Consider the following 14,454-nt stretch of genomic DNA (forward strand, 5'->3'; position numbering starts at 1 on the left):
TGGAAAGTCCCCAAAACAAAAGCCAAATGATGATGCATACGCTATTTTGATTGAATTACCATCACTGATGGCGATTACGTCAGTTTTGACATCCGGCAATTATATTAGCTTCTCTCGTAATCTGCGTGACCAAAACCACCACAACAAAATGGCTCCAAATGTTGTGACAAATACCAACTGAAGCTGCACGGGCATTTTTTTTTGCACCAAGGGATGTTGTGCTGCTACATGATTTTCATCAACATATGGTTGTATTCATTTTGCTAAATCGTCCATGTGATTTATTATGGACTGAAAAAAAAAGTCAAGAAATGTGATCCAGATTTTCCATCCATCCATCCATCATCTACCGCTTATCCGGGGCCGGGTCGCGGGGGCAACAGCTTTAGCAGGGAAGCCCAGACTTCCCTCTCCCTAGCTACTTCGTCCAGCTCTCCCCGGGGGATCCCGAGTCGTTCCCAGGCAAGCTGGGTGACATAGTCTCTCCAGCGTGTCCTGGGTCTTCCTCGGGGTCTCCTCCCGGTGGGACATGCCCGGAACACCTCACCGGGGAGGCGCTCAGGAGGCATCCGAATCAGATGCCCAAGCCACCTCATCTGGCTCCTCTCGATATGGAGGAGAAGCGGCTCGACTCTGAGCCCCTCCCGGATGACCGAGCTTCTCACCTTATCTCTAAGGGAGAGCCCGGACACCCTGCGGAGAAAACTCATTTCGGCCGCTTGTAACCGCTTGTAATCCAGATTTTATTGAATAAAAAAATAATAATAAATTTAAAAAGTATGGCTAACCAACAGGGCTGTAATTCAGGCTTGTAATTTTCATGGCATTATCGTATGTTAGCAATTTCTCCTGTAAAATTAGTTAGTTGAAATGTATTTTTAAATTCACGTTTTCTTTTTTTCTTTTTTTTTTTTTAGTGCATACAATTAATTTACATATATATATATACACACACACACACACACACACACACACACATACACGATTAGACCCTGGAAAGGATTACAATGTTAATTTATTTGCAACTCCGAAATTTCCATATTGAGATTTTTTTTTAAACCTATGGTGCATAATTAGCTTTTTTGTGCTTTTTGTGAAGCCCCCCCCACCCCCCCGAGTATACCACAAAATGGTAGCATAGACCTGTCTAATAGTAAAGTCTTGGTGCCATCTTGGTGCCAAGAAACTATGTTGAAGGAACAGTAGGAGCTCCTAGACAGACGAGCCTTGTCTTACATAAAAGTAGTGCCTTGGTACCACCTTCTGCTATCTACGGTCAACCGTAAAGCTTTTAACAGGGGGGGAAAAAAAATCACTTACAATAGATTCCATAGTCTTTGCGGGAAAATTCCGGCGAAGAATTAGCACTGGAACTCCCTGGAAGAAACACAATAGGGCAGCATAAGCATAAACAATGTCCTTATGTGGCTTCCTTCACTACTACCGTGGCACTCACCCTCGTAACCTCCAGAGCGGCTGGACCCCGCGTGCTTCCTGTCTGAGGAGGCGGCAGAGGTGGCCTGCGTTCTCTTGTTGCCGCCCGTAGAGCTGACCTTGGTCACCGAGCTGACCAGGTAGCTGCTTCCCGCTCCTCCTCCTCCTCCTCCTGCTCCGCCACTGCCGTAGCCCTCGCCGTCCGGGTAGCTACCCGCGCCGTTGCCTACTCCGATGGCGTCTCCTCCCAGGTAAACCCCCGAGGAGGAGCTGTAGTTACTGCTGCTCACGCCCACTGAGGCTGCAAGGACAAATTTTAAATATTTGATTCTAACTTTTCATGGGATAACAGGGAAGAAATGACACTTGGCTATGAACTAACGATTCATCTGTAAACTACTCGCAACAAAAGCGAGTAGACCCCCTAAGTGAGAATGTCCAAAATGGAGCCTCAGGTGTCAATAGTTTGTGTTTTAATGAGTCACGTGGCTCGCGCTCAAATTTAAATGGGGACCTGGTGTGTTAAATTTGCTGTTGTCACTCCCACAGTTGTCACTTTATGGTCGGAGCAATGTGAAAATGCCAACTCTGGTTAGAATTGGCACTTGACGCGGAGTAAAACTGACCAAGAATTTGAAAATGTGATAATGGGTTTTGGAGATCTCTGGAGATCTCATTTTTGGGTGAGAAGGCTGAAAATGCCAGGAAATATGGTTTAAAAAACAAAAAACGTATTCGATAATTAGTGGCGGCCCGGTAGTCCAGTGGTTAGCACGTCGGCTTCACAGTGCAGAGGTACCGGGTTCGATTCCAGCTCCGGCCTCCCTGTGTGGAGTTTGCATGTTCTCCCCGGGCCTGCGTGGGTTTTCTCCGGGTGCTCCGGTTTCCTCCGACATTCCAAAAATATGCATGGCAGGCTGATTGGACGCTCTAAATTGTCCCTAGGTGTGAGTGTGAGTGCGAATGGTTGTTCGTCTCTGTGTGCCCTGCGATTGGCTGGCAACCGATTCAGGGTGTTCCCCGCCTACTGCCCGAAGACACCTGGGATAGGCTCCAGCACCCCCCGCGACCCTAGTGAGGATCTAGCGGCTCGGAAGATGAATGAATGAATGAATAATTATTATTTCTCAACCCCCGTTTCATCTGCAACTCGGGGAACCCCCCCGTTAATGGAGGCCTGTGGTGTTCTATTCCTTGGACTCCGAGTGGACACCAGAGCAAGTAGCTGAACCCCCCACCCCCATTTAACTCTCATTGGTGCAATGGAAACTCACAAGAAGTGAAGTAAGCCGTGCTGCTCTTCTGCGTTAAGATGTTCTTCTCCAAGGCTCCTCCTCCAACCCCACCGCTCGAGCTGGCCATGTTCCTGTGACTCGATGCGCCGCTTCCCTCTAGCAACCCGAAGACACACGGCAAAACACGCGAGTTGCCATAACTCATCGGCCACTTCCCTCCGAGCCGCATGCTTGTAATTACTGCGTTCGCCATTGGCTTCAACGTCAACAATTAAAGCGAGCGCAACCGTGGGACGGAGACACTCACTTGGCGGGAGGGACGTCAGTCTGCCGGTGGATGTCAGGGACTCCGTGACAACTGAAAGCACAAAAGGAAAAATGATTTATTTGTGAATAATCCAGGGGGTCTTTGTACAAAGCAGCTTCTGTTTACTTTAACATCGACGCAGTTTTAGTCCTTTTAATTGGGTGCAAGCTATTAAAGGTGACTTTTTGTTTTGCTTCGACCCAGCGTTTCAGTTTCCAAGTTAAGTGAAAGTGATTTTTACACTCCTCCGAAGGCCCCGTAAATGGAACTGTAAAATTGAAGTGCACAAACATTAGACATAAACAGTTTGGTTGCTGTTCAATGGAAAACATGAATCTTCTTTTTTTTTTGGGAGTGTCTCTAAGTTTATCTTGCAAAACGGAACATTTGGTGTAAGGAGACAAAAAAAGGAAGCTTTTTTTCTTTTCAAGACACACATTTTGGAGTTACGATACATGCTTTTTATTAGAAAGTAAATAAAAAACTATCCCGGTCGCTGTCAAAAAAAATTGATTAATCTCACCCACAAACAGCATTTAACGCAACTTTTTTTTGGTATATTTACAGTATTACTAAATTACCATTTCCTCAACCAGCCGTTGACGAAAAATGTGCCTGATGATGAATTGCAAATCCATTCCAGTGAGTGTACTGGTGACATGCTGGAATATCTTTATTATTTACTGCTAAAAACTATTTTTTTTTATTTTAGGGCCACTGCAAACTTCAATCAGTATATCATTGAGTCTCTCATATCGCTAACAATTGTAACCAAATTATTAGAAACCACTCAGTATGATGCAGCTCTACTACAATAATAAATATATTTTTCAGCTAAAACCACGTTGTCTAAAAAAAACACCCCCACCCCATAAAAAAAGTAGCTTTGTCAAGCAGCATTTTTGATACATCTCTTGTCTTGGATCTCATTCGACAGTGAGGTTACCAGCTTCAGATTTTTGGTGGGTAGTACAATGGGGAACATTGGGGAGAATTTTCTGTTTTGACAACCTCACTGCGTCTGTCCAATAAATCATGAATACATTCCCCCAAAATATCAGGGGAGGAATGTAAGCCTGTACTTTTTTTTTAGTCATGTGCATTTTTCCTTTTCTATTCATCTGCGTCTGCCTAGCTACCATTCCCCAGCTTCTATCCATTTTCCTAGCTAGCTAGCTAGCGACCTACAACCGCTACCTACAGTAGCTACCATCTACATACGTAGCTAGCGAGCTGGCTAACAATTGTAACCAAATTATTAGAAACCACTCAGTATGATGCATCTCTACTACAATAATATATTTTTTCAGCTAAAACCACGGTGTTTAAAAAAAAAAACACACCCCATTAAAAAAAGTAGCTTTGTCATGCAGCATTTTTGATACATCTCTTGTCTTGGATCTCATTCGACAGTGTGGTTACCAGCGTCAGATTTTTGGTGGGTAGTACAATGGGGAACATTGGGGAGAATTTTCTGTTTTGACAACCTCACTGCGTCTGTCCAATAAATCATGAATACATTCCCCCAAAATATCAGGGGAGGAATGTAAGCCTGTACTTTTTTTTTAGTCATGTGCATTTTTCCTTTTCTATTCATCTGCGTCTGCCTAGCTACCATTCCCCAGCTTCTATCCATTTTCCTAGCTAGCTAGCTAGCGACCTACAACCGCTACCTACAGTAGCTACCATCTACATACGTAGCTAGCGAGCTGGCTAACAATTGTAACCAAATTATTAGAAACCACTCAGTATGATGCATCTCTACTACAATAATATATTTTTTCAGCTAAAACCACGATGTTTAAAAAAAAAAAACACCCCCACACCCCATAAAAAAAGTAGCTTTGTCATGCAGCATTTTTGATACATCTCTTGTCTTGGATCTCATTCGACAGTGAGGTTACCAGCTTCAGATTTTTGGTGGGTAGTACAATGGGGAACATTTGGGAGAATTTTCTGTTTTGACAACCTCACTGCGTCTGTCCAATAAATCATGAATACATTCCCCCAAAATATCAGGGGAGGAATGTAAGCCTGTACTTTTTTTTAGTCATGTGCATTTTTCCTTTTCTATTCATCTGTGTCTGCCTAGCTACCATTCCCCAGCTATTTTCCTAGCTAGCTAGCTAGCGACCTACCACCGCTACCTACAGTAGCTACCATCTACATACGTAGCTAGCGAGCTGGCTAACAACCTACACATCTATTCATTTAGCTACGCATTCATCCATCCACCTATCTAAAAATCTATCCGTCTATCTATAGCTCTACCTGTTTGTCTAAATACTTAGTACATCACTAGCTATCTACCAAGCAACCTGTATATGTTTTATGTTCAATAAACAAACAAACAAACAAACAAACAAAAACCTATCTGCCACATACACATCTTTCTGTCTACCACTTTATCAGTCCATCTCCCCATCTATACGCTTTAATACAAATACAGCATTATTTTCTTTGGTGTGTTCAGTGTCCAGTAAGTGTATATGAGCGTATTTACTTCCTGGATGTGATCGTTAATAATGATAATGATCATACCAAGGAAAAGCTTGACTTGTTTGAAATGTCATCCTATCTCCCTGTTTCTTGACCCCCACCTTCCTTCTCTTCCCCTCCTTGAAGACTTTTATGGACTTCGACGTTTGGCCGTCAGGCCTGGAAACTAACGGCGAACATACTTTAGCCGTGAACCACTTTGGCACGGCTGCCAACAAGCCTTCCAGACGCCAACCCCAGTGTCCATTTGTTAACTCTGCTTAGGGTTTGGCTTCCTCACACCTTTTGTAAGTGTTTTTTTTTTGTTATTGTTTTTCCCCTTTCCCTTTTAAGCACTTTGTCTCTAACTGAGCTTAACCGACTGGAGCCGATTACATTTAGATGTTATATTTAGAAACGTATGATCTGACGTTCTACACCCACTTGTAGTTTATCACCAGACGGGACTTGACCTCATCGTATGTTGATTACCAAAGCTACTGCTATGAGCAAAGATGGCCAGGAGGGTTTAAATGTGAGACGAGGGGGCGGTGGAAGGTGGGGAAATTTGAAAGGTGAGACTTGAGAGAAGTAGAACGCATAAAAAAGTGACAGTCTGCCCAAGACAAAAGCACCCAAGAAAAGGTGCCAGCGGTGTGGAAAGTTAACTCTAAACCTGCCTGGAGCGGCTGTGGAGTGTTAGTTGGGCTCTTTGAATGCAACATAACATCAGTTGAAAGGATCAAGTGGCTGCTGTTAAGCATTTCATAATTGGATTTTACACGTGACATTCATGTCAAATCAAGTGAGGAGACAGTGGAAGCTCTAAAGCTCAATGTTAAGGAATTATCTCGCATCTGTGTAAGAGTCAGAGAAACTAAGGATTTAAAGTCATGTGAGATCAAACTGTTCTTGCTGAAACCATGCCCTGCTCAACCATCAAATCAAATACAATAAGTCTCTTATCTTTGTTGTAGCTACTCGTTTGACCAGTAAAACATATCTACTTAAAGCCTTTGGTGAATGCAATATCCACCAAGTCATCGCTGGGATTTCCAGAAGTGTTAGCCACCAGTTAGCTCGCAAGCTAAAAGACTTCCGGGGTACATCTCGGCTGACGGAAAGGTGGCGGACTCATCTTCGGCATCAAGTCCTCACTTGGGAATTTAAATAATGACACCATACCGTTTTGTAATTGTAGCATTGGGGGAGGCGTGGATAGCTAGCTTACTACAGACTGTAGGAGTAGAAACAGGTCTAGTAATAATAAGTAACTCTCAATTGTGTCGGATAATCATTGATGCGGACAAAGGTTCTCGAGTTCTTACATAGTGTGGGACAGGCGACTCACGCCGGGACCCCAAGTACGTCACTGGGCCCCATTTTAGCCTTGCCCGCTAAGATCAGGAACACTGAGATGGTGATTTTAGCATTTTACCATTTTATCTCCACAGTTTAGTACTACATATAATTTATCGCGGAGAGACACTAAATTACATATTGTATTTCCTCTACATACTTTGCCTGGCCACATTTTGGAGCGGATTATTTCTATTTCCATTATCTCCTCAGGGGGAAAAAAAAAGTGTTTTCCAAATGTAAACAAATTTGCCGTTGTCCTCAAAGGTTCCACTGTATCTTATTACACCGTGAACACTTCAGAAACCTCACCCCGTTCGTCTGCCAAGTCTCCCGAGAAGTCTGCCAGTCGCGTTAGCTCGTCCATCCCATTTTATCTGCTGACAGGATGACAGCACAACGATGACCGGGCTCAGGTTACTGTGCCTGCGCAACAACCGTTGTTATGCGTCTTAACGCGGTTAAATGGCAACTGGGCTATAAAAACGATAATCCGATGAGAAGGGGGTCGGGGGAGCACAAGAATATCACAAGATTCACTTGAGTTTCTAGGGTGTTTCAATGGAAATTTCATGCCACTGAAATCATATTGCTATATAGCAAGTTTTGCTTGTTTCAAACATCCGGGGAAGTCAAGTTCCCCATTTTGGCGTGAGAAAGGAACTACTATCCCTCAAGGAAAAGGTTTATAGCTTTTGAGTGCTGAAAAAAGGCGTTCGCCTCTGCTGCAAAAGCCAAACCTCAAGTCTATTCTAAAAGACGGACTGTGGTGGACCACAAGGATCAACTCTAAGTACATTTTGTTTGTAATTTGTGTTTTAATGACACTTACAACTTTCGTGTGAAAACATTTTCATTTGATTTATGTTTCTTTTTTCTGTTCTGTTTCTGAAAGTTAAAACTGTTAATCAGACAGTGGCTTACAAAAATATTCTACTTTTTTGGAATAAAGCTTATTTCTGCTGTGGTTCTGCAAATTTCATCTTGGATACGATGGTGATAACTAGGAGAGCAGAAATGTATATTTTTTCAGTAGTCCTGCTAAAAAATTGGAGAACCAATGGCGTAGAAAGTAAAAGTCTGCGAGAATACATTAGGACTGGGCCTCCTGGGTAACTGTTTATACTTTTCGGGGGTGGGGGGGGCAAAGAAGTCACATGCCAAGCTGTAAACGCCAAATGTCAAGGGTATAAAAGCAACATCTTTGAAAGTACAAGCCCTTGTTCCATACAAATATACTACTCATGTCCATGTTTGTCCTTCAATACAACACATATTAGCTTCCCAGACATGTTTCACTGTAAATCCATCTGAATAGCTGATTGAACACACAAAACGGAGCGAGAAAGGCTCTAAAGCCACATTATTGTGCCCAACAAAGGCTCAAAAGGCCAGATGTGAGCAACTAACCACACCCTGAGGATATTTAATATATCCAACACTTTTCCCATTTCCTCAATCTGCCATAAACACGTGCTTGTTACTGAGGGTTTTTTTTCCACCACCAATGCTGACCAGACTCTTCTCGCATTTAAAGAATCCGCATCCTAAATTCCTTTAAGTCACCTGGTAGCCTGTTTAACTTCACCTCATAACCTGGAAATATAAATAACATGATGAGGGAGTTGCTGTCATCGTAAGTAAAGTCTAAACGGTGAGAGGTCAAGTCCTGGAATATATTTAGAAGAAATGCAAATAGCTCTGTAAAGAGCATGTAAAGCTATCCCCGGTGGTGGAAGATTAATTTTAACATGAGCAAAAAAGACAACAACAACAAAAAAGAAGGCATCCAAAATGATTTTTTATGCAATTCCAGTGCGAAGCGCAGGCAGTGAAAACGCTTGAAAACTTCGAGAGTGAAGTGATTGCTATTAACGCGCGTTCAGTCATCGAAAAACAGCAGCAAAAACGCGCTTTTAAAAACAATTTCCAGTGTTTGTGTTCGTACCTCCAGCCAACGGAGTCAATCAAGTCCCCCCGTCCGCGCGCGGAGCTCCTTCGGGGAGGGGGACAGCGTGCGCGAATAAACCCGGGGATGTTCCTAAAAACGAAAAGCACTCCCCGCTCCTTGTTGTGACTTTTTTATGTTGTTGCCCAAGTAAAGTCGCAAAAGAGATTTGCGGGCAGCGGTCCCGGCCGCGCCCCTCAGCGTCGCTTGGCAGGGCAGGTGTCGAGCAGTCCGTAACTCCAAAGTCCCACAGCCGGAATGGACACTTGAATGCGTCCGTCTGCAAACTTGAAAACAGTGAGTGAAAACTCCTCCTGCGACTCTTGTGGCCACAACTGCTTCCCAAATGTTTTTTTTTTTCCCTTGGAGGAGTGGGTGGGAACCTTTTTTTCTTTTATTCGTGTGGAGGGCGATTGTGTGGAGAAAGAAAACTCATCCAGTTGCAGCTGGATCGCATCTGCTGCACACGTTGCATGGACAATAATTGGCATGCAGTTTGTGGTTTGTAGCCACTGCTATTACAGTGCTGCACTTTTTTTCACGTACAGTAGAGACACAGTATTTTGAAGAAGACACCGAAGCATGTGAACTTTTTTTTTTTGCACAAAGCCTTGCTTGTGACAATTTTACGATATAATTTGACACCCCATGCTTAGCTTCATGGTCCGATGCCAACCAAAAAAGAAGACACTTATATCCTACACTGCACATAATAAAAGGAGCTATACTGTGGATATAAAAAGTCAAAACACCGCATTCAAATTCCAGGTTTTTATGAGATTGAAAAAAAAATGAGGTCAAGAAAATTCTTTTTTTAAACTTTTGTTACCACACCAAGTTCAGCTGTTCTAGTAGGATTTGTTTCCCCCTGACGTTTTTTTGCCAAAATCTTTTGTGCCAACATGCTGACATTGACACCGAGGCCCCAGTTTATCACGTCGCCCACTCCCAGCCAAGACCTTCAGAATAAAAGAGAAGATTGTTGGATTAAACAAGCGCTACTTGCCAGAAAGTCCTGCAGCTGTTCGGTGCTGCTGCCCACCCCTTGACAGCTTCCTTGACCAGCTTTCTTCTCATCAATTTTGGAAGGGCCTCCAGTTTTTGGTCATCACTGTTGCGCAATATTTTCTGCGCTTGATCATGACTGCCTCTGTTCCATTTAATATATGATTTTTTTTTCATTCTCTTAACTGAAAATATTAAATTAAAATATACGAGTCCTGCAGCTGTTCGGTGCTGCTGTCACCCCCTTGACAGCTTCCTTGACCAGCTTTCTTCTCATCAATTTTGGAAGGGCCTCCAGTTTTTGGTCATCAGTGTTGCGCAATATTTTCTGCGCTTGATCATGACTGCCTCTGTTCCATTTAATATAATTTTTTTAACTCATTCTCTTAACTGAAAATATTAAATTAAAAGATCCGAGTGATCGTGGCTTATGCTGCTACAAAAACGTTGGGAAAATCTTACTAGAACATCTGAACTTTATTTGAGATTATTCAGAGGCCCTTTAAATGGCGGGAAGACGGGTCTACTGTACGGATTTTCAAAAAGTTACTTCTACATATAAAGAATACGTTTACAAGGCAAGTAGCGCTTGTTTAATCCAAAAGATCCCCCTTCAAGTAAAGAAAGGGTTTACGCTTTATCGCCACATAGTGAATAAAAAAATATTTTTTGTAAGGCTTCCGACCATTGACATTTGTGTAACTTGGAACGAACGGCCATTTTTTATCCCTCCAGTGAGGACCCCATTAGAGCCGGTGGGATCCCTGATCCACCACGCCCATTCGGCACTGACCTCCACCCACCCGCATGACTCACGGGGAGCGTGACTCGGTTCTGCTCCACTGACAGAAAACAAATGGCCCCGAGGACAGTGAGCGGTAAGGGAAGGAGGGAAGTGGGGAGGTGGGGGGGATTTGGAGGGAGGGGGGTCCACTCACATCTATGTGCAAGCTTGTACAGTAAAGCCAAAACTAATAGGAAAGGGAATAGTTTGAAAAAAAACGAAAGATTCCATGACGATGGGAAAAAAAAAAGTTAGGAATGTTGAATGTTTTTTTTTTTTTGCCCAGCAGACAGTTTGGATCCAACATGTTTGTGCTCGGCCGAAGTGATAAAACACAACGAGCAGATTAATTTTGTGTCAACAAATTCAGGTTCAAAAGGCCAATGTGAGGCAATGATTACTTCATTACTGCAGATCTCACACTCGCAATCGAATCTGTAAACACTGATTATGCACAGCAGGAATACTTTCAATGCACCAGAAGGTCGCGTTCACTCGCACAGTTAAGGCCCAGGGAATATTTCGACAATGACTAGCATTTTAAAAGGTTTACCTTTATACACCATCAAGGTTGTTTGGAGCGTAAATGATGATTTTCATCATTGATTTAAAAATGGCAGCCATTATTGAGCATTGTGACAATACTCGGAATCGCCCCCTTTTTTTTTTTTAAGCTCAAGCTCCCCTAAAAGTCAATCCAAGCACCCGCCAACTTGAGAGAGTTTGAGATTTTTTTTAAAATTGCATATCCTTTTTTTTTTAACAAACCATAGAATTGTGATCCATATGGACAGTAACGCAAGCAAAGTTGGCCGTGCACTCTCTTTGCTCTTGTATATGCACGACAACAACAAGACTGACACAAGAGTCTTCATTATCCTAATGAGGAACCGGAATCTCTCCAGCAACTAGTCCAAACCGAGAAGTGACCCCACACATGGCGCCACTGCTGCCCCCCACCAAAGCAGACATTATCACTCACTCATCACCGTGATTTAAAATTAGAACCGATCCCATCCCTCATCGTAACTGTGGCTTATTTTCACACGTCCGCACTCTCAGAGTCTGTTGAAAAACGCAAGCAATGTCATTTCCATGCCATATTTTGGACATGTTGGCGTATATGTTGTTGTTGTTTTTCTGGGGCAGCTTGTTTCACACTCTGCAGAAAATCAAAGTGAGAAATTGCCCAACCAGAAGAAAACAAGAGATTCTCTGTGCGCGGCCGAGGCCGTGCCCGTGCTGGATTCGGACTGAATCTCAGCATCATGCTCAATCACATGAGAGAACATTGAAAATATCATAAAAGTGACAAATGTTTTTTTTTTAGCCCCAACATTCAAAAGATGCTTTGGATGCCTGTACAGACTTGATACAAATTTATGGGTGCTCATGACACTCTCACCTGTGTTGGATGAAAAGCTGGCACCCTCACTCACATCTCACATGCGTTCGAGATTCTTGATAGCCACCGGTGCCTCGCTTTGGCTGAAAAACTCCCAACCAGTGCCTGAAAGTAAAAGTTCAAATGTTGACTCAGTGGTGAGGATTAACTAGAACGCTTAATCATGAACTATGTGATACACACGTGTATCCAGGCAGGATGATGTTACAGAACAAAATGTAGGAGACTGGTGAAGTAACTCTGAGAATGGAGGTGAATCAGCTGGGGAGTGGGAAGGCTTGAATCACCTCGTGACTCCCCCCTAGAAACTATAGGGTAACTAAGAAATAGTCTGACAACATTGGGCCTGTTATCTAAAACCAAACTAATTTCATTTTTACTTCGACTGCAGTGTCAAACGTACCACCGTTGATCGAAATATATCACGGACACGGTTTGAACAGAGGGAAACATCACCTGGACGCAACTTTGTTTCCAAACCGTTTTGAACGGGTCTCTCGTGGGAAATACGAATAAACTCTAATTCCCAGAATCCTCCACGGTACAACGTCATCAGCGCCCCACCAATCATGAGGTTTGGAGGGCTTCTGAACTCCAAAACAAGGAAATGCAGAAAACTTCGCTGATCCGTCAATATGTAGAAGGAATAAAAAAGGAAAAGGAATAACCTTTCAATAATAAATGATAACCTTTAAAGGAATAAAAAAGGAATAACTCCTCACAGTAAATCTACTGCTTAGCTTACTTTTTTTGGGATCGGAGCTTTTTACTCCGTCGCTATCCAGATTAAATACAGGCGTTGCTTTTGAAACGTTTTGAGCAGCGACGAAGTGCGGTTCGCGTCATGGAGGCAACACCGAAGAATGTCTCATCTAAGTCGGTATATTGTTCACCGTCGAGCCCGTGGGGGTCCAGTGAGACGGTAAATTAAATGCATTTCACGTATAATTGTGCGCTATTAATAAAATTAATGAATGACGCCATTTGATCATTAATTTTAATTTCTATGTCGTTTTAGATTAATATTTTTATTCGTTTTTACCTACCTTTTTGTAGTCTATGTACCTTCGAAAAGCCTTCTGTGGAAAAATGTTTGAAAAATTACAACATTGTTTTTGTGATGTCCACATTGATTGTCAACATGGAAGTGCTAGCTCCGCCGCGTTTTATTTGACCGCACACTCTGTCATCTACTTCTCCACAGCCTCAGCAGAAGCTGAGCTCCTCTCTGAAGGCGCGTCTGAAGAGAACGCGGCGCTCCTTCACTTCGTCCTCCTCCGTGGCCAAGCGCCTCTGTGTGGACGAGGACGACGGCCAACAAGTTCCGACACATTCCCGGATGGCGGATGATGATGATGATAAAAATCCCCCACTTATCAGCCTGTCTGTTGACGCCAACTACCAGGAAGCCAGACCTGGGAGTGAAACATTTTCCAGAAGGATTCCTGGACCAGCGCACTCTCACCTTGAAGATCTTGCGCAACGACGGGAGAGGCTCAGCAAGGAGGTGAAGGTCAAGACGGAGACGTTACGCCGATTGAGAATGGTGAAGATGTACAGGAGCAAGGTGGGTCACTCGATGTGGTGGGAAGAGGGCGTGATCTTTTTTTTTTTTGCTTCAATTTTGCTGCAAATTTCCCCAGTGTGGGATGAATAAAGGTTATCTTATCTTAACTTTTGTCCTTGTTCTCCAGAACAACTTGGCGCAGCTTCAAATCCTGATCGACAAGTGGCGGAGTTGCGCTCAGAACGCGTTGCGTGAGCTTCAGTCGGACATCCGTGTGGAGGGACGCGAGCCCAGCCTGTCTGAAGTCATCGACCTCTTTGGTCTGGATGAGAAAATGCTGCACTTTAACCGCCCAGAGGAGGACTTTGCATCCTGAATGTGCTTTCAAACATATTCAGGTGCATCCCAATGTATTAGAATATCCGGAAAGCCTTCATTGATGTCACTTGGATGTTTATACTGAAAACGCTCAATTTACTTTTCAATTAGACCGTGACAATCAAAATTAATTTCATTTCAAATCAGGTAGGAATTGGCCTTTTAAACATTCTTTTCCGATGTCTTCAATTTCATCCATATCATGGACAAGTTTAACTTTTTGAACAAATGCACTTTTCTGCCATTTCGATGCGCCAACTCGATATAAAACAAAAAAGAAATTGGGCAAATAATGGTAATCCAAAAAAAAAAAAAAAGATTTACAAAGGCTGTACTTAGCTTTCTGCGGGGGGGGGGGTGATATTTATGTCTTACAACTAACTGTCTATCCAGTCCATTATTTACTAGAAAGAGTTTACTACTGTTTCGGTTTGTCATGGGGCTGGTCCTTCTGTCAAAGTACCCCCCCCCAAAAAGGTCAACTATATCTTCAATAATACACCGTGATTCTCACCAAACCGAGCTCGTTTCATTTTTTTTTTCCTCCCAAAAGCTTGATCAAATTCCGTACCGTACAACCTGAGAGGTGCTCCGACTTTGCACCGTACACTCCC

At 43.2% G+C, this 14,454-nt stretch overlaps 2 protein-coding genes and 1 long non-coding RNA gene across 11 annotated transcripts in view; 1 reads left to right on the forward strand and 2 right to left on the reverse strand.

Moving 5' to 3' along the window:
- LOC127610105 (collagen alpha-1(XVII) chain-like) overlaps positions 1–9,134 on the reverse strand; it is a 26,262-nt gene extending 17,128 nt beyond the window's left edge. For 2 of the 7 annotated variants that reach the window (XM_052079842.1, XM_052079837.1), the window contains exons 1-6: positions 8,762–9,133; positions 7,126–7,193; positions 2,977–3,027; positions 2,709–2,825; positions 1,457–1,735; positions 1,321–1,377 (exon numbers count right to left, since the gene is read on the reverse strand). In XM_052079842.1, coding sequence (XP_051935802.1) covers positions 1,321–1,377; positions 1,457–1,735; positions 2,709–2,825; positions 2,977–3,027; positions 7,126–7,180 — 559 coding nt within the window. In that variant the 5' untranslated portion in view covers positions 7,181–7,193; positions 8,762–9,133. Of the gene's footprint in view, positions 1–1,320; positions 1,378–1,456; positions 1,736–2,708; positions 2,826–2,976; positions 3,028–7,125; positions 7,240–8,761 lie in introns of all 7 variants that reach the window. The other 5 variants (XM_052079841.1, XM_052079838.1, XM_052079839.1 and 2 more) reach the window with 5 other exon arrangements.
- Positions 3,872–7,119, reverse strand: LOC127610153 (uncharacterized). 2 transcript variants are annotated; one of them, XR_007964759.1, is made up of 3 exons: positions 5,347–7,119; positions 5,111–5,294; positions 3,872–4,160 (listed from the first exon to the last, which is right to left on the reverse strand). It is a non-coding gene; the product is annotated as an uncharacterized LOC127610153 (long non-coding RNA). The 2 variants fall into 2 exon arrangements; XR_007964760.1 differs by lacking the exon at positions 3,872–4,160 and adding an exon at positions 4,367–4,636.
- On the forward strand, positions 8,902–14,358 carry sfr1 (SWI5-dependent homologous recombination repair protein 1). Of its 2 annotated transcripts, none has more exons than XM_052079919.1 (3): positions 8,902–9,058; positions 13,160–13,522; positions 13,650–14,358. In XM_052079919.1, exons 1-3 carry the CDS (start codon positions 9,032–9,034, stop codon positions 13,836–13,838), a joined length of 579 nt encoding a protein of 192 aa, XP_051935879.1. In that variant the 5' UTR covers positions 8,902–9,031; the 3' UTR covers positions 13,839–14,358. The 2 variants fall into 2 exon arrangements, with proteins under 2 accessions (XP_051935879.1, XP_051935878.1); XM_052079918.1 differs by lacking the exon at positions 8,902–9,058 and adding an exon at positions 12,625–12,877.
- The last annotated feature ends 96 nt before the right edge of the window (positions 14,359–14,454 follow it).

Source organism: Hippocampus zosterae, chromosome 11 (assembly GCF_025434085.1).
Source record: "Hippocampus zosterae strain Florida chromosome 11, ASM2543408v3, whole genome shotgun sequence".
In the NCBI taxonomy this organism is placed as follows: Eukaryota; Metazoa; Chordata; class Actinopteri; order Syngnathiformes; family Syngnathidae; genus Hippocampus; species Hippocampus zosterae.